This window comes from Myotis davidii, unplaced genomic scaffold (genome assembly GCF_000327345.1).
Source record: "Myotis davidii unplaced genomic scaffold, ASM32734v1 scaffold71, whole genome shotgun sequence".
Taxonomy (NCBI): Eukaryota; Metazoa; Chordata; class Mammalia; order Chiroptera; family Vespertilionidae; genus Myotis; species Myotis davidii.
This window is the reverse complement of record NW_006283588.1, coordinates 2831681-2855879: the sequence shown is the minus strand read 5'-3', so window position 1 is coordinate 2855879 and position 24199 is coordinate 2831681. Positions and strand designations below refer to the sequence as shown.

The window sequence follows — 24199 nt, the reverse complement described above, 5'->3', positions numbered from 1 at the left end:
AAAACTTGATATTATCACACACAATTTAGAAAGAGCAAAATTTAAATCCATAAAATTATAATCATATTTTACATATATATATATATATATATATACATAGAAACTGCAATAAAATAAATTAAAATATTTGTCAAAGGTCACATAGTTCAGAAATTGCACAACCAATATTGAATCCTAGACTTTATACTAAAAAAATGATGCTATTTTTCCTTCACTACCAAGGATTAACTTCAGTAGTACCCGGCACAATATAGTTATGTCCATTTCTTACCTTAATCCCTTCTGTGAACACATTTCGTAAGTGTAGAGCTATTGGTTTCTCAAATATGTTAGTTATTTTCATTTTATACACATTTTTTAAACTTTTTATGCAAAATCAAAGGTTTTTTTAATAATAAAAGTTACAAAGTTATTATTTACCCCAAATCTTAAGGATAAAGTTAACCTTAAGAGTTTGATGACAAATCTAAATAGGGATGAGGGAACATTGGGGGGATAAGGACACATTTGTAATATCTTATTCAATAAAGGGGAAAAAAGAAGTCTGCATAAAATATATATTGCATATAAAGAGTTTATTCATATCTATATAAAGATCTCCTGAGGATGTATAAGCAATTGATATGAATAAACAAAACCCAAGAAGAAAAATAGTTACATGGAAATATCTCTTACAAACTAATAACAGAAATTACAAATAAAAGCCACCGTGAGGTATTAACTCTTATCAAAGTCAGAATGATTCTAAAGTAAATATTATTGCTGACTAGTGGTGAATTTGTCTTATTATTGTCATACTCATATTTGACTGTAACCTTTGTAAATTTGTATGATCTTTAAAAAGAGCAGTTAGGCAGTAAATACCAAGAAGTTTAAAATAGTTTTCCTGCTAACTGGTAGTTTTAACATATAGGGAATTATCTTAAAATAACATTTCAAAAGAAGACACATATTATGAAAATATTTACATTATCTATATTAGTAAATATTGTCCTCCTAAGGAGAAGGGAAAAATTAAAAATAATTACATCATAGAAAAATGACTATATAAATAAGATTCATATATTTAAAGAGTTATCATGTAGCCCATAATTATAAATTAAAAATTATTTGAAATATAAAATATTGATTTAATTGTAAGGGAAATGTATAAGACCAAATGATAATGTCATTATGAATCAACTAAGTAACATGGATATTTTATATAAAAGACTCAAATTTTATATGAAACTATGAAAGTATATTTTTCTTATATTAGGACAAAGGATGATAGAAACTTTCCCCCAGTTTACCTCAAACATTGTTATCGTGTTTTTATAATAAGTAAACAAAAGGAAAAGTGTAAAAGGTGTGTTTCCAAACAAGTTAACATTGAAATTCTTTCACATGGATTTCCTGTCGTAGCTTCTGTAAACTCTTCACCCACTTTACTAAAAGCTGATATTGCAGAGATGTGTTTCACTTCTCATGAGAACGCGCTTTTAATAGATAATACAAACTCAGAAGATTTCAGTCCTTTGTCAGTGCATTGACATTTGGTTGGACTTGTAACTTTATGTGAAGTTATTTTTTTTCTTAAGATAAAAAGGAATTGTTATCTTGGAAATAACATTTAAAGGCACATTTGAATTGTGTAAATCGTTAACTGGCTGCTAACTTCATATGTGTATGTTCTTTAAAATTATTTAAAAATTGCAATCATAATGCAGTAAAGAACTGAAGTAATCTAGTAAAACTAATGAATGCGTTTGAGGTAAAGTGGGAACTTTGAGGGTGAAATGTCTTGTTTCAGTTTCCTATTTATACACAATTCAGAGAAAACCTTTTCATTTCCCAGTATATAAAAGAAGAACTTTAAAAATTTCCACAATAGTGAAATACAAACTTTGCTTGAGGCATAACCCTATATATGAAACCTAGTCATCTTGCAAAAAAATATTCTTTCATTAACTTATGAAATTTCTTATAATGTATTTATATATGTAATTGGACTCTACCAAATGTAAGGGACTTTCTGGTCATTGAACTAAAGAAATGAATCATGGATCTAACTTGGGTGAAAGGAGACGGACAATAGACATGATGAATAAGAAAAATGTATTTCATATCAGTTGGTGCAAATTTTTTTGAAAACCAAAACAAAAATTAAGCCAGGAAGGACTTGAGGAAGTAAAAGAGATATGTTGTAATTTTACATATTTGGCTCAAGAAATGTCAGTCTGTGTAAGAGAGTGAGGTTTTAATGGGGAGCTGAGTGAGATGGGAAGGTGTTCACAGGTTTTGAGCAGTGGAGTGACATGATGTGACTTGCTTTGTGAGAGGAACACTGTACAGGTAAATGGAGAATAAATAAGTATATAAAATGGAAATAGTAAGCAGGTAGCTGAGAGACCAGTTGAGAAAGATGATGAGGCTCCAACTAGGATGGCAGAAGGGAAAGTGACAATAGATTGGATGTGGAGTATGAGATGAGGAAGATCCCTAGATTTGGGCCATAAGGAAATCCAAGTTGTGATGCTGTTAGACCATTGCATGAGGTCTGGAATTAGGAGAGTTCTGGACAACAGACACCGGCGTAAGAGTCATCAACCAGCCTTTAAGTTTGTATTTGAAGCAGCGAGGCTAGTGAGAACACCAAGGGGATGGATAATACAGAGAGGACAAGCACTGAGACCCGCCACAGCCAATAAAACTTCCCTCAATGCACTATCTCAGTGCAATCTTCAGTGTCTCTTCTCAGAAGAGCATGAACATGACCAGATTTCTGGTTCACACATTCAAGGCCTGTCATTTGTACACATTTACTGTTTCTTGATTTCTCAGGAATCTGCTTCTTTATCATACAAGCCAAAGAGCTCAAATTCCATGCAGCAAGCAGGTTATGGATGTCCTTGCATGCTTTGGAATTCTTTGTCCTATTCCTTGACCCGGCTTTCTTCTAGCATAGTGTCAAAAGTTCTTCCTTACCTTTAATGCAGATTCTTCTTCCTTTACTTGCTCATTAAATATGTTTGTTCTCAAGTTTATGTTCTCCATATTATGTTCTCCATTTTTTCCTGAAACATATTTTCTGTTTGATTTTTTCCTCCTAGTTATATTTTGATGCTTGCTCATCAAGTCTTAATTTCCTTCTCTTTTTAAGTATCTCTCGGATTCTCCCCATTTATTGCCAAATCCATTTCTACTACCCAAAGAGCCTAGCTGTGGTAGAGAAAAATGAGCTGAAATGGAGAAAAAAAACTGGAATAGAGTGGAAAGAATGGAGGAGGAAGTCAGGAGTTGCCGTGCAATCAGATATGGGTCTGGTGGATGAGAGTGAACTAGAATAGACCCTGAACTCTGGTTGATGTGACTGTGCTTGGCTAGCATTTCTATTTACCTTTACATTCGACTTTACCCTGTGTGTCTCTCTGCATAAAACTAGAAATAAATGATTATAATAAACAGATGATATATATAGATATATGCCAACACCAATAAGTCTGGGAAAAATAAAAATTAGGTTGATGTGGAAAACACACTGTTGTAGCTAATTGTATTATTTAAAAAAATGATTCTGAGCTGGATCAGAAATAAGATCAGAGCTGAATATATATATATATATATATAATTTGGTGATAATTTACATATTTTTAGTCTTTTATATTGGTGCATAAGATCTTTGGTGCTTGATGTTCTATACACATTGATCTTGGCTGTCTAGTGACTTGCACAGTACGTGAGGTAATGGCACATAATAGTAACTTGTTGGACTAGCCTACATGAAGGAATAGGTATCTCCATCTTAAAGTTATTGATTGAAAAATATCCCAATACTTACTATATATATATATATATATATAATGATGGAGCATCTAGCATTCTAGATCCACCTTTAAAAAGAAAGGGAGAAAAAAAAAAGGAATTCTTTCTTTCTCCCAATAAAAGTTCTTTAAACCAAAACAGACCTGTAGGTTCTAAATTGCAAATTTATGAAAACATACATGTGGGAATTCTGAGCAAGTATACGGATAAAAAATAACATTCATTTTGACTTATTGAGGCCAAAATTAGATCACTGTATTATCTTTCTGGACTTGCTACATTTTTTTCCCCTTTAAAATACAACTAAGACCGTCCTTTAAAAAAAAATTGTCCCAACCAAAATGTAACATTCTCTTGAGAGCTACAGTGGGATATAGCCATAGCTAGATGCCAGGTGGGCTGACAAGAGGAAAGTGATGCTTGTTAGGAACAGGTGATTGGCAGTGCCTTCATAGGGCACCACAGTCACCCAGCCCTAACATTTGGTTCCTGTTTAAGGAAGCCATAAAAAGAATAAGAGTGTAGAATAGGAAAAAAATCTGAATTAAGGTCAAAACCTATTTACCAAGAAATTCTCTATCAGCAGAAGCCCACTTTTTTGGTTCCCCTGTCTCCAGACTTCTATCTTGTTTAAAAAATAAAAACAAAACTAATATATGAGACTAATACCTGACCAAACACAAATCAGATCATTTAGTCAACAGATATTTATTAAGAATACTTTATATTCTAAATTTATCAATCAAATGAACTGAACTGTTTCCAAGAAAAAGTAGTATAATTTATTTTCACGGAAAATGTTTTTAAAACGTGATCCTCAGATTGCAAGCTGCAGCATTACTAGAGAGAATTAGTTGGATTTGAAAATTCTTGACTCCTCCACCACAAACATTGGAAACTCAATCTGTTTTTAATCAAGCCTTTAAAATGATTCTGAAGCATCTTCAAGATACATAGGCACAGATTGTATCATAGAATATGGATTGTACTTTAAATGGTACAAGGATAGCCCTGGCAGTGTGGCTCGGTGTTTAAGCATAGGCCCATGAACCAGAAAGTCATGGCATCAGTGTTTCTATCTCTCTATTCCTCTCCCTTGCCCTCTCTCTGAAATCAATAATTTTTTTTTAAAAAAAGGTACAAGGACATATTTATGATATGGCCAAAGTATATAATGAGGAGTCCTGAAAAATAAGTAAATAAATACAAGTAAGAAAAGAAAAAACAAAACTAAGTTTTTTCTGTAATTCCTAATCTAGTGATTAGATTTTTTTTTTCTGCCCAAAGTGGTAAACAGATGCCTTGGCCAAAGAAAAACTGGCTCATCAAGTTCTGATGAAAGACCACAGGAAATATTTGCTTAAAATTTTGCACAACTATTTTTTCTAAGGGATTTTTTGTTGTTCTTTTCAGCTAAACTACTGTTTTCTGTCACTTAGAAAAAATATTGTTTTAGCTAAAAAAGAAAAGCTACCTCTCACTCTCAAAAAACACACACCTACAACACAGATGTACACGTGTGCGTAGAAAGATACATGTGTAGGTCCTGTGCGAGTCTGTCTTACTGTTACAATTAAAACTTATGGGTAGGTATAATATACATATATATGGCAGATATGTAAATTTAGTTAATTGTATTTTCTTGCTCAAATTGAATTTTAATTCTAAAATTCAGTTGGAAACATTATGCCAAAGGGTCCTAACCATTTTGTATGTAAATGTTTTTCCATGTGTTTGACAGAGGTATGGCACAGTGGGATAGCTTTTCCGATCAAGATGGGGACACTGACAGCTGTTCAGAATCTGTGAAGTTTGATGCTCGATCAGTGACAGCTTTGTTACCTCTGAGTAAGTAGAGGAAGGGTGGGGTGTCCGGGGAGGTTGTCCTTAGAGTTATTGACACTATGTAAAATTAGTCTTGTAACCTACCTTAAATATGTATGAATGTTAAAATAAGACTTATTGGATAAACAGGTCTCTCCCTGTCTCGAGAGAGAATACAAAATAAGTTTAAATTGAAGTAAGGAAACATTGTAATAGATTAAATTAATCCACAAGATTGATTGAGTTACCTGATTTCCCAGCCACTGGACTAGGTCCTGGAGAGATCTGTGATTGTAGCACCATGAGCGAAGGTGGGGTGGGTGAGAAGAGATTAACCAAAGAATTTGTATGCATATATGCATAACCAATGGACACAGACAATAGGGTGGTGAAGGCCTAGGGTGCAGGGAGGGGATGAGCTAGCACAGACAATAGGGTGGTGAAGGCCTGGGGTGCAGGGAGGGGATGAGCTATAAGGGTCAATGGGGAGAAAAAGGGTACATCTGTATAACTTTCAACAATAAAGATAAATTAAAAAAGAAACTCATAGGTGGTTGGTACTTGTATCAGTTTCTTTTGGCTGCTGTAACAAGTTACCACAAAGTAGGTGCCTTAAAACAACAAGACATTTATTCTCTGACACCTCCAAAGGCCAAAAGTCTAAGTCAAGGTCTCCGCTAGGCCATAGGCCCTTTGAAGGCTCAAGGCTCAGAATACTTTCTTGCCTCTTTCTAGCTTCTAGTGCAGTGGTTCTGAACCTTCCTAATGCCGCGACCCTTTAATACAGTTCCTCATGTTGTGGTGACCCCCAACCATAAAATTATTTTCGTTGCTACTTCATAACTGTAATTTTGCTACTGTTCTGAATCATAATGTAAATATCTAATATGCAGGGTGTATATTCAGTGTTACAAATTGAACATAATTAAAGCATAGTGATTAATCACACAAACAATATGTAATTATATATGTGTGTTCCGATGGTCTTAGGCAACCCCTTCGAAAGGGTCATTCAACCCCCAAAGGGATCACGACCCACAGGTTGAGAACCACTGTTCTAGTGGCTCCTGGTTATCTTTAGCACTGCCCCTTTGTTTGTAACTTCAGCACTGCAATCTCTGGATTGCAAGTTTATGTTCTCCATATTATGTTCTCCATTTTTTCCTGAAACATATTTTTTGTTTGATTTTTTTCTCCTAGTATTTGTTAAAGTGTTATATTTTGATGCTTGCTCATCAAGTCTTAATTTCCTTCTCTTTTTAAGTATCTCTTGGATTCTCCCCAATCTCTGCCTCCATCTACATGTGGTCTTCTCCCCTGGTGTCTCCATGTCCTCTTATCCTAAAGACATTAATCAGTGGATTAGGCCTCACCCTAATGCAGTATGGCCTCCCTTTAACTTGATCATATCTACAAACACCCTATTTCCAAATAAGTTCACATTAGTTCTCAACAGTATCTTTTTGAGAAACACAATTCTGAACATAACAGTGCGGAAACAGATGTTTGTACAGGGTACTAGAAGACTTCAAAAGAAGCAGTGTTTGACTGTATTTGGAGAGGTCCATTTAAGGTGTGAGGACAGAGGTGCTTTAATTCTGCTAATCCTTAAGCATTTATCAGCAGTTGAGGTGGGTGGGGAAGGAGCCATAGAGATATTTCAGTTAGAGGAAGCAGCAAATGCAAAGTTATAGGATCTTATATAAATTCATACATAGAAAAACCTGAAATACAGACCACAAATGCAAGACATGATGGATCTTATATGCTGTGTTAACAGTAGATGGTGGATGAGACACCAATGAGACAAGGAAAAAAGATAACAGTAAAAGCTTTTAAAGGTGGAGATGTTGAGAGATTGAGGAAGGAGAACAGAGTCAATGGGAACAGAAAAAAGGCAAAAAAAAAACCCCCAAAAAACCCACAAAACACACACACACACAATAACACATTTGAGGGTTTTTAAATTGCAGCCTACAGATAATTTGTGATTGTAAATTGGAGGTAAAGGAGAAGATGACTCCTGGGTTTCAGGCTTAGTCACTCTGGCAGATAGAATACCCCATCTTGCTTGTATTGTGGTTGTTCTTTTTCTTTTTCCTGAGATCTTTCCTTATTGTTTCCCTTTATTTTGTTTTTCTTATATTTTTTTTGTTTTGTTTTGTTAATCTTCACTTGAGGAAATTTTTCCATTGATTGTTTTTTAGAGAGAGTAGAAGAGAGGGGGAAAGACAGAGAGAAATATTGATGTGAGAGAAACACATGGATTGGTTGCCTCCTGCACAAGCTCCACCCAGGGCCTGGGCCTGGAGGAGCTGCAACCAATGTACATGCCCTTGACTGGAATCAAACCTAGGACCCTTTGGTCCGCAAGATGATGTTCTATCTACTGAGCCAAACCAGCTAGGGCTTATCTTTACCTCTTAAATTTTTTTTTCCTTTTACTTTCATTTCCTCATAGAACATTATTGAGCAACTAGAGGCCCGATGCACAAAATTCATGCACAGGGAGGGAGGGCGGTCCCTCAGCCTGGCCTGCACCCTCCTCCAATCCAGTGTCCCTATACCTTTTTCTTATCAAGCTAACCTCTTCACATTTAAAAAAATTAACTGAAATGCCACCTACTTTAGGAAATCCTCTTTGAACAAATCTCTTTACAATCTGTATTAAGTATTTTCATAGTATACCATTCTTTTTCTTTAGCAGCAACTGAGAGTGGATGCAATCTGCTTCTCATTCTTGGCTCTGAATTCTTATTGCTCTTGTAATAGCGAAGCTTATACAGTTTACATTTGCCCTTCAAGGGCTTATATTTGGTTCATTTTCTAGTGGGCTCCCTGCTTTTTTTTTAAGCAATAAATTTGGGTTGTGATAATAAACTTCACTTGCAATCAAGCCTGTAGGTCTCCCTATCTGAATATTTCTATAATACCTATCACTTTAGCATACCAGAGATTGTGTTCATTTATAGAAAATAATAAATGTCACCTGATCACTTGATCTTCTAGTAATATTTTATAGCAAGATGTATTATTCTAGTAATTTAACTATTACGAAACTTAAGCGTACAGAAATAAATCACATTGAACAATAAAGAATGTCTCAAATATCAAAGCATAGTCCACTTAGGGCCTCCCTTGTTCTGTGTCTCAAATATCATAGCATAGTACACAGTTCACATGGAACTCAGCTTCCTTAAAATAGGAAGAGATGTGGTATTTGTCTTTCTCACTCATTTGCGGATTATAGAGAACAACATAGACTGATGAAAAGGGACAGACCCAAAGACTGAGAAACAGCGATCAGGCTATCAATCCCCAGAAGGAAAGTAGGGGAGGGCGGGGGTAAGGGGAAGAGATCAACCGAAGGACTTGTATACATGTATATAAGCCAAACCAAATACTCATGAAGCAGCTACTTCCACACATTTTTTAATTTAATTCATAGCACATATTCTTTATACTAATTGTTGGAAAATCACCCTAGCAATTGCCTCTGTTCCTCTCTGTATTCTGATTCATTAGTGCGCTTTTATTATCCACTCGCTCTAATAAGATTATGAATTATTTAAGGGCAGAGATCATGACTTGAGCTTGTGTTTCTCTGTCATGGTGCCTAGATAAATACTCAAATGCCATCCAGTCTGACTGTGATGAGAGAGGCCCACTGGATCAGTTGCTGGAGACCTCTAATTTTTATTTAAGGTGCCTCACTTGTTCTGTGCCTTTACAGAGGGGTGAGTAGGGGCTGAGGGAATTCGGGGAAACCCAGACAGAATTCTCCTCCTGCAAGATTTTGCTAAGCTGGTGCCCAGAACCGGAGGCGGCTTCACCCAGGACCAGGGGTGGCTTTGCCTGGGTCGGCTGCAACTACAGGCACCTGGGCCAGCTTTGTCAGGAAGGACGCCTGGAAGACGTCTGGCCTAATTAGCATATTACCCTTTTATTAGTTTATAGTAGGTCCTCGGGTTATGTCGGAGATCTGTTCCTAGGGCGCAACATAACGCGATTTTTGCCATAAGTCGGAACCCATCTAATAAGCACCTACGTCACTCACATGGAGCACATACACAGCAGTAATGAAGTGAAACAGTAAAAAAAAATTTAAAAGAAAGATAACAATTCCTGATGTTTACTTGTGGTAAATAAATAATAAAAAACATAAAGCACATATGTACATACATCGAAATAACGGAACTTATTTTTTTTTATAAATAAATGGGAGATGGCTATGTAACCACGAAACGATGTATGTTGAGTCAGACGTAACCTGAGGACTGTCTGTAGATGTCTGAACTTTTGTTTCTAATTTTGGAGTTTACAACCTGAAAACAAAATTTACTTTAAAAAAAAATGAGCAACAAGAGCAATGGCCGTAGGAAAAATATTTTAATAAGTGGTTTTATTAACTTAATCTGATAAATTTATTTTTCTTTTATTGAAATTCCTTCTACATCAATTTATCTTTTCCACAATTAGTATCCATTATGTGAATCACTGTTTATTATAAATTAATAATACTGGAATGGTAATATGTTCTAATATATACAGAGGATGGACTTCATTGATTCATTCCAAAATTTAGTCAAAATGAATTTTTTTTAAATTTCTTATTTTACATTTTATTCACATCATAAGAGGTATCCAAATACAAAGTTATAGAGATTGATTATAAAAATAGAATTGTATAATCATCATAGAAAATAAATGTTTCTCTTATCTGACTTAATATAAGATAAAGATCACAATTACATAGTTACTTGAGGGTTTTTATTTTCATCCAGAATATATTCCCATATGAAACAGAAGAATAAAATTGTTTGCATATGTTGGTATGAATATTAAAATGTATCAACTAATGTCCCCAAATGAGACAAGTACAAACTGTAGAAGATACATCTTATATAAATTAAACATAATTAAAGCATGTTTCCCACTATCTGAACTACCTTTACATTATATATGATATAAATGCATGAACTTTTTCATGCATGCTTAGTTCATGGCTAAGTAAAACAAATGTCCACAGTGATGCCTATCTTGGCTTAGTCTGTGATTGCCCTTTCTTCTTCCTTCTGAATAAACAAGGACCTATCCCCTCCCCCCTTTTTTGTTTCAGTAGGCTTGTTACTTACAATATAACTGCAGATCATAACAATTGTGATTAAGTAAGAGGATTAAGTTTTCTAACTGTAGTTTGGGCTTTTGTTTTTTAGGTTTTAAAAATGGCCCTGCCTTTCCTAAGAAACTGAAATCCGTCAAAGCTGCCCTGATTGCCCTTTATCTCGTTGTGTTTATAGTTCTCATACCCATCCTTGGAATAGTGGCAGGTACAGTATTCTAGAGTTCTGAAACCCAGCAGCTCAGCATGTGAATTAGTTACTGTAGAAGCAAAAAAGAAGCACTCAGTGTTTTGTATTTGGGAGATTCATAAGGTAAACTTCATATCACAAAGTGTTCCTCAAATTTATCAAATGAAAAAATAGATTCTTCAGAGTTACTCAGTGAAAGAATGGAAACAATGAAATAGAATAGAGAATGAAATATTAAGATAAAATATAGCTGTAGAAAGGATTATTTCAAAAATATATTATCCTCTGAAGTCCTATAGATGTCTAGTGGTGGGTCACAAATTTCAAGTAAGTATTCTAGTTGCCAATGTGAAAATATGAACATGATCATTTACATTAACAATGCCTAAAATATAAAAGCAAGCCAATTGTTCAGATAAAGATCTACTCCTAGTATTGAGAGCAGAAAGAAATATTCCTGTAAGTCTTATAAAAATAATGGCCTACACTTCAGTAATATCTTTACAGTTTATAGGCCACATATTTCATAAGGTCATTATTTAAAACATCTCTAAAAATTAGAACAGTTTACTTGGTCTCAACATAATGTTTTCCAGGTACATATTTCTTTGGAGAGTCTGACTTGAATTAGGGGATAGATCTGAGGGTTTCTACAGGGGTGGCTTGCATATAACTCAGTGAAATTTGTAAATATTATTCCCCTCAGCAGCATTTTTTTATGTATTTGATTGGCATTTGCATTTATATACCTTGTAGCTCTCCTTTCTCTATGACTGACAACATGTCTGGGCATATGATCTACTAAGAAATAGGCTGGGAGTAAGGTACATTTTTTTTGTGCACAGACTAGTCAGCTTAAAGAGAAAATGCTCCTAAATACAAGGCCAAACCTTCTCTGCTAAGAAGCAATCTAAAGGAATATTCCAAGACAGAGTCAAAATTATGCTAAGAAAGAAATGATAATAAAACAACAACTATAACTGTAGCTTTTGATTTTAGGCACTATGTTCAGGAACTGGGCTATAAATTTCCCACAGATTGTCTAAATACACCTTTCCAGTTACCCCTGCGTAGACATAAACTCACTCTCATTACCCACAAAAGGAGCTTGAGACTGTTCAGTAGTGGAGTTGCAGTTCCCACCCACAATACTTGACTCCTAACCTCTGTGGTCTACTGTCTTCCAGGGTAATTGGGTTTTTAGAACGAAATATGATTGACCAATAAAAAAACAAAAAAGAGTTTCTGTAATTTCAGGCAGGAAAATATTTTTCCCAGATAAAGATTAACTCATATTTTGGCCATTGGAAACAAAATAAAAAACAAAAACTAGTAACAAACGAAACCAATCAGTCACTCAAACCAGCCACAGCCATCTAAGAACCTGATTATCTCTCATGAAACTAACTTCCTGATGAACTCAGGTTATCTGTATGCTGTTTATGTACGTGCTTATCTGTAGTTTGAAAGACACAACTGAAAGATATTTTATTGTTTGGGATTATTAACAATAAGCCAGTTATGATTGGGTTAATTTAATTGCCTTTATACAAAACATGGTCTGTAGCGCCAACCCAAGAGTACAACTACTTTCTAATAGGCCAGTGCAGAACGTGAACTAAAGTCTGAAAAGAGCTCAGGGTTCTCAGCAGATTCAGGATCTCTGAGTTATTAGAAAATACTACCGAGTCAACACAGTTAGCTTAGGGTTGACAATGATTGATCTAAAGTGGTTTTGTTTATTAAAACTATAATAGTGCCTATTAAGATTGATGAGAAGTTTAAAATGTTTAATTCAAATAAGTTCATGTTAGCACCCAAATTCATCAGAATAGGGAGATCTAGCACTAACTGGTTTGGCTCAGTGGATAGAATGTCAGCCTGCAGACCCAAGGGTCCCAGGTTCGATTCCGGTCAAGGGCATGTACCTTGGTTGCGGCACATCCCCGGTAGGGAGTGTGCAGGAGGCAGCTGATCGATGTTTCTCTCTCATCGATGTTTCTAACTCTCTATCCCTCTCCCTTCTTCTCTGTAAAAAAATCAATAAAATATATATATAAAAAAAAAGAATAGGGAGATCCTGCCATGTTTATCACTCTTGAATAATGAACAATTGATCATCCATTTATAACTTCAAGTTGTGGATCAGAATATATTCCAAAAAAAGAACTAAAATGCAATAAATATCTTTATTGATACTAAAAAATTGCAATTATAGGCCAAATATGTCCCTGCTAAAATAATAGTAATCACTTTGTTTTGGCAAATAATGAGTTGGTGGGTGAAGTAAAATGTTGTATGTAAAACTCCGCTTAAATTTAAAGTGTCATATCCATGAAAAGATACTCCTTAGTTTTAAAATCTATTCTATATACTCTCTTTTCTTGAAGAACCTACTGGATCACTGCGTTAGTAGAACAGCATAGTGTCTCTGGACAATCCTATCTAATAAAAGAGTAATATGCAAATTCATCATCACTCCAACATACAAGATGGCCACCCCCATGTGGTCAAAGATGGCTGCTCCCATGTGGACGCAAGATGGCCACCACAAGATGGCCGTCAGGGGAGGGCAATTGTGTCCCATTAGGCCAGCAGTGGAGGGCAGTTGGGAAGGATCAGGCCTGCAGGGGAGGGCATTTGGGGGCAACTAGGCCTGCAGGGGAGGACAAGTTAGGGGTGACCGGGCCGGCAGGGGAGGGCAGTTAGGGGCAACCAGGCCTGCAGGGGAAGGCAATTGGGCCAGCAGGGGAGCAGTTAGGTGTCGATCAGGCTGGCAGGGGAGTGGTCGGAGGTAATCAGGCTGGCAGGCAGGTGAGTGGTTGGGAGCCTGCAATCCCAGATTGTGAGAGAGATGTCCGACTGCCAGTTTAGGCCCAATCCCATTGGGCCTAAATGGGCAGTCAGATATCCCTCGAGGGTCCCAGATTGGAGAGGGTGCAGGCTGGGGTGAGGGACACACACACACACACACACACACACACCCATGCATGAATTTCATGCACCGGGCCTCTAGTAAAATATAATTCAATATTAATATATTTAAATTGTTACTAGTAGAGAGAAAAAGAAGAGAAAGCAAAAAAACTACAAGGCATGGAAGTGTTTAGAAAAAAGAGGGAGAAGAAAGGGAAGAAGGCAGCATCCTGACATAGCCCTTTCCTTCAGCTGCCCCTTTCCCTGTGGTCCAAGGTAGAAATGGGAAACAAGTCCTGTTGCAGTGAGAGGGCAGCTGCTGTCAGCCAGTCTCTGTCTTTACCTGGCCTACTGGCGGGGCCCCGGCATTGATCACATATCTTGGGGAACCCAGGTTTCTTCTCCAGGGAGGGCCCAGCTCACGCTATTGGGTGAGAGACAGATCCATGGTACCAGCCTCCATGAGGCTTCAACCTCAGCATGAACAGAGAGCTCAGGCTACAGCTATGGGCAATTGGATTGTAAGAAGAGGGTCCCTCTTGACACAAGGGTAAGAGGAGCCAATACAGGACAAAGGAGAGTCCCAGAACAGGGCTTTCTCAGTGTTTTATACTTAGTAGGTGCTTAATAAATAAATCATAGCATTGATGAATTCATAAATGAGGCTGTCAATCCAAAAAGTGTTTCCCACACTTAATTTAATAAATGGGATACAATCTTAGTAAGAAATATACTTTTCTTGTCCAACTTGTTGATAAATTAAGAAGTATAAAGTTATGCACACTTAAAATGGCCTCTGTTGGGGATCATATAAAAATGTAGTCAAATTTAGCTTAATTCAGTTAAGCTAAATGTAAAGAGACTGTAACTAGGAAAATAGGGTATAATGTGTGTTTTTAAAAATTGGGATTTAAATGCATATATAATTTAATACCTAATATAATAATGGCTACAATAGCAACCATTATCAACAGCTTCTTTAAGTACTAGTAAAGGTGGTAAAATCTGTTTTCTCTATAACTAACATAACATTTTTCATGGATAAGGCACTTAAATTTGAATAGAGTTTTCATGTGTGCCATCTGTGTGCTCTGAGATTTATTTGCCTTATCTCATTCATCCTTAGCACCACTATTGAGATAGTTACTATTTCTAGATCTTTGTGAGGACTTGAGCAAAGAGAAGATAAGTAACTTTCCCAGAGTAACCCAACTAATGATGAGGAGTAGAGCCAGTTTCCAGAATCAGGCAGCTTGATGCTGTGTAAACACCAGTGTCTTATTTATATAATAGGTACCCTGAGATAAGAGTGGAAACTAAATGTTTTTTCATATGTATTTCATTTAATTCTCAAAAACCTATAAAGATGGCACTATTGCTATATCATCTTTACTCAGAAAACTGATAGGTCAGGTGTAGCTTATTATGTAGATATATTTTTAAACTATGGGAAGTTAATTATTTTTATTGCTTAATAATGGTCAGATATGGAAAAACTTATATAATAAAACTAATATAAATAAGAGACATATACTAGTATATGTAGATAAAAGGTATAAATGATAGAGAAAAATATATAGAGATATGGAAAATAAGAAAATCTTAACCATCACTGATTAGTGGTAAAATAGTATTTAATGTTTTCTTTATTTTGTATAAATATGTATTATTTTTATCTGCAAAGTTAATGATTTTGCTTTTCATTTTTGAAACTGTAAACATATTATATTGTTCTAGATCATTTCAGAAGGATAATTAGCTTGTTTAGAGAATATATGTCTATTTGGAAGTACAAATCAGCAGCTCTGTATATCCCCAAAATATAGTCTTGCTTTTGTAATAATAATATGATAGTGAAAACAGAGAGTCAGATTTGATATACGTTCACCAAAATGTTAGCATTTAACTTGGAAGAGATTAATGGTAAGTAGTTTTTCCCTATTATTTATCTTCTGTAAACTTTTGCTATGAATATATATTTCATAGTAGACAAAGACGAATCTTATAAAAATAATACCTTTTAAAGTAAGAATATTATTTGCCCAATTTTTTCTTCCACCAACTATAAATTCGGCCTGTGTAAACTGAAAATGACAATTCTTTTCCAGATTAATGGTAGGATGAGGAAGATGAACCAACAATTTATTCATACAGTGGATAACACTAATACTTCTACTTTACTACGTATTTTATTATTATCATCATCATTTATCGTGATGAGAACTAATATATTCAACATGCTAACTTCAGATACTCTGTTATCTCATTTTATCTTAACAACAGACCCAAGGAGTAGGGTACAGTGCACTTTATAATCTGTGGAATCTCTCTTACTGCAAAAGCCAAATGCAACGGTCCAGGAGATTCTTGTACACAGCAATTCAGAAAGAATGGCTTAATCCTGGACTAAATTCTAAAGTAAAGTGGGAATAGGAGACTGTCACCCTCTCAACAACATGCTACTGTGGATCATACATTGTCTACTTAAAATAAATACCTCATTTGGGAGAGCATTCAGAATGTTAGACTGGGATGATATATGCATCTAAGGAGACAGGCCATGACTCTGCTTATTTTTGCTTAAATATGCAGCTCACCTCCTAAAATGGGAAAGGAAGAATTGCACAGTTGGTTCAATTAATGCCGATGATTCATCTCAGAGTCTCATGGGAAAAGGACATGACCGTGAAGAGGATATAAAATTTCGAGAAGTTGTCACAGGAAACCTGAGCAGCATGGAGAAAAGAATCCAGTATATTTCAGATACACAAGCCAATCTCATAGATTCAGAGCATTTCCAAAATGTCAGTGTAATGACTGATCAAAGATTTGATGATGTTCTTCTCCAACTGAGAACCGTGGCTTCCTCAGTCCAGGAACATGGAAATGAAATAGACGAAATCTCCAAGTCATTAATAAGTCTGAACACCACATTACTTGCTTTGCAGCTCAGTATTGAAACACTGAATGGCAAAGTCCAAGAGAATACAATTAAACAACAAGAGGTAAGAACTTTCTTATTAGAAGGCCACACGCTGACATTGAATTCATTTAGCTCCTATCTCCTCAGAGGAGCAGGAGAGCAAACATTGCAAACCCTGATTGAACATCATCCTACCTACCCAGATTCCTTTCAGAATCTTACCAGATAGATTTATCTAATTCCTTTTCCAGATTCCCAGCACAAAGGAAAATACTTTTCCATTGGATATAGCCTCTCAAGGTATTTTAGTATAATAACACCTGATATAGTATCTCTTGCGGCTACCTAAACCAATTCTGAGTTTTAGATTACCTTAGCAGATCTGGGGAGGTGGGCACTCTGTAAATTTTACAGTAGACCCCCCCAATTTTTTTTATCCTCATCCCTTACATGGATAACCTTAAAAATCTAGTTTAAAATAGTTAGTTTGTCACTCCCAGGAAGTATAAATAACTTTTATGTATAAATTAAGTATAATTTAAATATGAAAATTTAAATAATATATTACATATATTATCATAATAGCATCAAATATACAAGACAGAAGAGCAAGATATATTCTAGACCAGTTGTAAGCAATGTTTCTTTTAAAGGGTCAGGTAAATATTTACTTTTGGGACTACATGGTCTATGTCGAAACTACTCAACTCTGATAAAAGTAGAGCAGAGAAACAAAACATTATCAAAATAGATAAGAAAGTTTGGTACATCAGAAAGAGAAAAGGCCAATGCACAACGGAAAAACCAAGAAAAGACTTGAAAGGAAAAGTAATAAAGAAAATATAAAAAATTTTATGATTTGGCACTTAACCTTATCATAGTTTGAAAAGTAAATTAAGTATCAAGAATTTATTGTGTCTACTTTTACTCTGCCAAGTTAAATATATTGATAGTGCCAAGAATTTAGGTGCAAAAAGTAGGCACTAATGTACAATTAGTAAGATTTTAAGATGATATTAAGTATTTGGAGGACAGTGTGAAAATATTGAACAAAAAATTTAATATTTACACCCTTTGATCAGATTCACTTTCAGGATGCTGTCCTATAGAAACACATACACATATGTAAAATGATGTTCAGCCCAGCCAGTGTGGGGCACTGGTTGAATGTTGACCTGTTGGCCTATGAACTAGGAAGTCAATGATTCTAATCCCAGTCAGGGCACATGTCCGGGTTGCAGGCTTGATCCCCAATAGCGGTTATGCAGGGGGCAGCTGATCAATGATTCTCTCTCTCCTTCTCCCTCTCTGAAATCAATAAAAAATTTTAAAAGATGTTCATTATAGCATAATTTAAAATTATAAAATATGTGCAGCTCAAGACTCTAATAGGAATCAAATAAACTATGAAAAATATATGCAGTATATTTCCATTAAATTATTAAATATAAGGCAGCCTAGTCTAAGTATTATAATAGGTAGATATATTATTGAGTAAAAATTTAAATATATTATTGAGTCAAAAATTAAAGCATGTCCCAGATCAAACAAGTACTATCTCTCTTGTTCATAATCTCTCTATATATGCATATATGCATGCAGGCATATAAATGCCATTAAAAACAAAATAATAATGAAATCTCAAATACAGAGGCAATAAAAATTAAAAATAAGATATTGTTAATATGCTAGTTGCGATTCTATTGAATATGAAAAGCGAGCCTGAATGTTCATTTCACCGGAAAATATGGCATTAAACTTTGTTATTGATATAAAACAATTATATATTCAATCGGTCACATTCACAGAATTGGAATACTAAATTTTACTATAAGTACAGTATAAAAAAGTTTTACTTCAGATAATTAAAAATCATATCACAAGTGTTTTAAAATTATTTTATTAGCGTTTTGACATCTATATATTTGGAAATAGAAGAATACCTTAGATATATTCAACTAAGGGGGGAGCAGGACAGAGGGTATGAATATTCAGCTGTTCAGTCAAAAGAGGAAATGCTTCAAAACCAAATAATTAATCTTTTAAAATAGTTCTCTAGTTTTTGTATTCTTATTCCATAATATTCTTGTAATATTATATGTATTTTTTTAAAACCTGGCTTCCAGGGTTTCTTAAGCTTACATATTTTTTAAATACTGGTGTAACAAAAATTGTGGATGCTTGGTTGTGCTTTGCAGGAGATGAGTAAATTAGAGGAGCGTGTGCACAATGCATCAGCAGAAATTATGTCTATGAAAGAAAAACAAGCACATTTGGAACAGGAAATAAAAGGAGAAGTGAAACTATTGAACAACATCACTAATGATCTCAGACTGAAAGATTGGGAACATTCTCAGACACTGAAAAATATCACTTTAATTCAAGGTAAAATACCTTCTTTTCTTCCAGCAAATGATATATTAAAATGTAATGATACACATGAGATTTGATCTTCAAAATCCTATGACTTAAAATAGTTTTTGAGCATACATTTACTACAAATATCTATAGAAAGAAATCTTCAGATCATATTAGGACATGGTCAGGGTAACAGTCTCCTGGTATCCTTTAAATAGAAAGGGATAAAAAAAAGAAATCTTAAGTTCTAATGAGTCATTGTTCCAAGTTTTCTGTAAGGCACGAAGTTCTCTATCTGTCTATAAATTAAGCTTGTTAATTCTGTTTTTCAAAACTTCCAGATTCTTTCTTATGTTTTACCCGATTGTATTATTAATTAGAAAAGTCTTTGAACTCTCCAAAATAAATGAATTTTTCCATTTCTTTTTCATTTCTTTATAAAGCAAGGTGAATTTGCAAATTAGTATTTTTACACTAGTTTCTAATTATATTTTTAGTATTTTTCATATTTACTTTCAACCTTTGGTATTCTTTTGTTTAGGTTTGTCTCTAAAGACGAAGTCTCTAAAGAACAAGTCCCAGAAGACTATATAGAGTACATTTTTGTTTCCAATGCTTTTAATTCAGAAAAAGTAAATAATGTTTATTTATAGATATATACATATGCAATAAGAAAGCTTATTTTTTAAATGCAGGGAAATGAGACACACAAACTTCATGTTATCTTTTTAACTATCTTTGAAAAGGAAGTTGATGAATGAGTCTGGTAGAATGTAGAGTAGATACCTATTTCTTGGATTGCAGGGATGTTCTCTTTATTATTGTGCAGTATAGCTTACTTATAGAGAACACGTATATATTCTTATTACATTAAAATAGGTGATAAAGAAAATTTTCATTAATCTGCTTTCTCTCTAACTACACTTTAGATTTCAAATAAAGATCCTAAACTTTACAAATCTAAATCTAAATTATTGATTCTTCAGCTTCTCACTCTATCCACCCCCAAATCTGTTGCTTTCCCGGTCTTATCTGTTGGTTCTATCATTGTTCAGTTTGTTACTCAAACATCTTGGAGACTATCTTTGACATTTTCCTCTCACTCCCCACATCCAATCCATCTATGAGTCCTATTAACTCACAATATTTCAAATAAAATTCATTTTCACTATTTCATCTGCTGCTATTCTAATTCAAGCAACTATACTCCAGTTCAGTGTACTCCATCAGCTTCCCAATTGTTTACCGTAACTGTACTCTTAATCCATTCTACATAATTTAGAGCAAAAGAGTGCTATGAAAAAATATCCTTAGCCTCGCTGGGGTGTCTCAGTGGTTGACAGTTGGCCCATGTACCAGGAATTTATGGTTCGATTCCAGGTCAGGGCACATTCCAGGTTGCTGGATCGATCCCCAGTAGGGGGCATTGCAGGGGGCCGCTGATCAGTATTTCTCTCATTGAAGTTTCTATCTCTCCCTCTCCCTTCCTTTCTCTCTAAAATCAATAAAAACATATCTATAATAATAAAAACATAATATGCTAATTAGACCAGATGTCCTTCTGGACGAAGCCGGGGCTGCAGGTGCCAGAGGGAAGCCGGTGCCAGCAACCAAGGGAAGGAAGGCCTACTCTTACACGAATTTCGTGCATCAGGCCTCTAGTTTAAAAATATCATTAGACCTTTCCTCTCTCAAGCTAAGATGCTCCAATATCTCCCTATTGGACATGTAAGAAAATCTAAACTTCTACTTGGTCTGGCAGCCATCTCCTTATTTGCCCTTATTTTCTAATTTTCCCTCTGTCTAGCTTAGAAATCTAGAAGAATGAAAATGCCATTAAAAGCTGTGAGTTAAGCCCTGCCCCTGTGGCTCAGTTGGTTGGAAGGTTTTCCCCTACACCAAAAGGATTCCTCATCAGGGCACATACTTAGGTTGCAGATTCGGTCCCCAGTCAGAGTGTGTGTGGGAGGAAACCAATCAATGTTTCTCTCTCACACGCAAAGGCACTCTATTCTGAGCCGTCATTCCTGTGTCAGAGAAGAGAAGCACATCTATATGTAAATAAACAAAGACAATCTACAGGTAGTGTGTTTTTGCTTTCCACTTGTTCTCTCTCTCTCTCTCTCTCTCTCTCTCTCACCAAAAAGTGTAAGTTAATAAGGAGGAAGTGCTAGTTTCACTTGTTGCTATCTGCAATGAGCATTAGACTCTCTCTGTCTTGAAATGTCCTTCTCTTACTTCTCCACTCCTTGGCTCCACTCAAAATCACCTTTTTAGAGATGAGTTCTCCCTTCCTCATTCTCATTCTTCTCTCCATCTCTCTATCTTTATTTTCTTGAAGTTTCTCATAGTACCTAGGGCTATATGAAATTGTTTTCCACTTTCATTTGCTATTTGTTTATTATATATCTTTCAATAGAATGTGAGCTCCAGGAAGTTGGGTCTTGTCTCTCTTATACACTATCTTTTCTAGCACCTGTTAGAGCACCTGATATATAGTGGGCGAGCAACTATATGTGTATTGAATGACTATGTGAAACTAGAACTTTTATTTCTTTTCATTTTTAGTACTATCTTGTCAAGTTACACTTTGTAATGGCAATGGCATTCTTCCAAGTTTCCAAGATAGAACATTTAATTGTTTTTTATTCTTTCTCCCAAGGCAGTTGATTCTTATGTTCTACCCTTTATATTCTTGTGTAAACTGTTTTTATCACTGCTCTGCCAGACTATTGAAATAGTCTCCCAATCATTTCCTGCCTCAATCCTTCACACTATAATCCTTTCTACATTCTTGTTAGAATGCAGTGTTCCTGAAGGGAACCTAGATTACAAAAAGCCTCTCACTGCCTCCTCATTAGACATATAGTATATGTCTCTTTTTAGCATTTAAAGGATTGTGTAATGTGTTTCTTAACTATTTTTTAATGTCTCATGCTCTCCATTTCTCATTTTGATCCTAAATATTTCAATTGATTTTACTGTGATTATAACATACCCAATACTTTCATACATCCTGCCTCGGGTCTTTTCCTTCACTTGAAATAATATCTTTCCTTTTCTATTAGTATCTGAGAATATCTACCATTCAATGTCCATCTAATATGTGAGCCTTACATGAAGCCTTCTCTGGTTCCACCATAGTAATACTGCTGCTGACATTTATATTTTGCTTAATATTGAACAGTATTTTTTTCACAGGAGTATTCTTAATATGATTGTGATATATAAAAGTATCTCATATTACCTTGTAGTGAAATGTTAGATCTTCTTGGAAACAATAAGTTCCTTATAATGAAGGACTATTTCTATATTCTTTGTAGCATCTAGCCATAAAATACATTTATAAATAGATATTTATTAAACTATAACCCAGAAATATACACTGAGTGGCCAGATTATTATGACCACCTGACGTTTGTAGGCAAATTAGCTATAATTTCACACTGACATTGCCAGAGGGCCAGACCATTTTAAATAGGGAAGCAGGTTATTTACCACTAGAAGTGATGTTTTTCTGAAGATATGGGTAAACAACTTAATATTTTACTTGAAAAACTATTCCTTTATTCATTTTCACCTGCCTGCCATTCCCCACATCTCTCCCATTTACCCAGAATTCTCTTTCGTGTCATTCTATTCAGCATTCAAAATATCCTGCAAATCCCTCTCCCTCAGTAAAGCCTTTTCAAATATTGCTACCCATGCTGATCTGAACCTACCAAATATCTGAGCTTGTCACTTTCAACATTGTTTAGGTTGTCTAGTATGTGTGGTTTTGTTTCCCTTGAGGGTATCTGTCATGAGTTATAAGTCCTTACTTATACATTTCCCACACAGTATGGAACTCAATACAGTGGATTATGCCAACCATGTGCATAATACTACTGTGGGTTTGGGCCATCATTGACTCATTGCCTCTTTTCTGCCCCAAGCTTCTGAGAACCTGTAAAAGTGCTAGGCACACATAAATATTTATACATAATTAGGTTGTCTAATTTAGGGCTGGCTCATTTTTACCAGTACAGGGCATTGCATTACTCAATATGGGTATGCTTCATTCTTATTTATTCTTCATTATTGTGTAACAAATAACAGACTCTGGATTTACTTAGACAATTATCTTAACAAATAAGTTCATTTTGCCTGTTTTAAAACTATGATCAGTAATTGTAATTTATTTTTTAAAGGGCCACCTGGACCCCCAGGTGAAAAAGGAGATAGAGGCTTCATTGGAGAAACTGGTCCACCAGGCCTTCCAGGTCCAATAGGTATGATGATAGAAACTGCTTAGTCATATACACGTCCATGTATGTGCACAGTGTGTGTATGCATTGAAGGGCACATTACCTGTTCCAGCAGCCTAATCACTATAATGTACTGAATGGCAAACACTGATTCAGAAGAAAGTTAAACGCTTTAGCCAGAGCAACCACATGGGGTGGTTCATAAACCTCATAATGTAGGGAGTCTCTGTACCATGGGCTGAAGACAGTAGGTTTAGATCACATATGAAAGAGAACATGAAAATCATCTTCACTTCAAATATATTTGCAAGTTATCTGGTTTTTGAGATATAAAAATATTCATTAATATAAGTCAAAAGCAAGTTCGCTTATATTTCTTGTATAGCCCTTAAGTGGAATATATCTGCATAAACCTGTGAAATCCAAATGTAAATATTGACTAGAATGCAGGTGATTTTTTCCTGTGCTGACAGACATTCTCTGTATTTTAGTTAGAGCAAAACTGTTTCAAATGATTTTTCTCTGTCTGTGTTATAATATTGAAAGAAATATTTTGAAAGAAGATAGTAGAAGACAGAAAAGGCAAAAGAGCATAAACTTTCTTTGATCTCAAGAAAATAAAGAAGACAGTAACAAAAACATGATTGTCATGTTATTCTTGGCTAGAAATCAAATACCCACATGTTTTTTGAAAGTGGGGAGTATATTGCATGGTCTAATTATAACGAAATGGTTGGTGCTGACAAAAGTGTCTAAATATCATGTACTTTATCTTATTTTTCTGTCTTCTGATTATATGAAATACTATTTTTTCC

The 24199-nt window shown here is 35.0% G+C and overlaps 1 protein-coding gene across 2 annotated transcripts in view; it reads left to right on the top strand.

Annotated features, from left to right (window-relative positions):
- Positions 1-24199, top strand: part of MSR1 (macrophage scavenger receptor 1) — a 64322-nt gene that overhangs the window by 1330 nt on the left and 38793 nt on the right. For both annotated transcript variants that reach the window (XM_015565252.1, XM_015565257.1), the window contains exons 2-6: positions 5546-5652; positions 10845-10958; positions 16449-16861; positions 18978-19164; positions 23328-23408. In XM_015565252.1, the coding sequence (XP_015420738.1) occupies positions 5546-5652; positions 10845-10958; positions 16449-16861; positions 18978-19164; positions 23328-23408 (902 nt within the window). The remainder of the gene's footprint in view (positions 1-5545; positions 5653-10844; positions 10959-16448; positions 16862-18977; positions 19165-23327; positions 23409-24199) is intronic.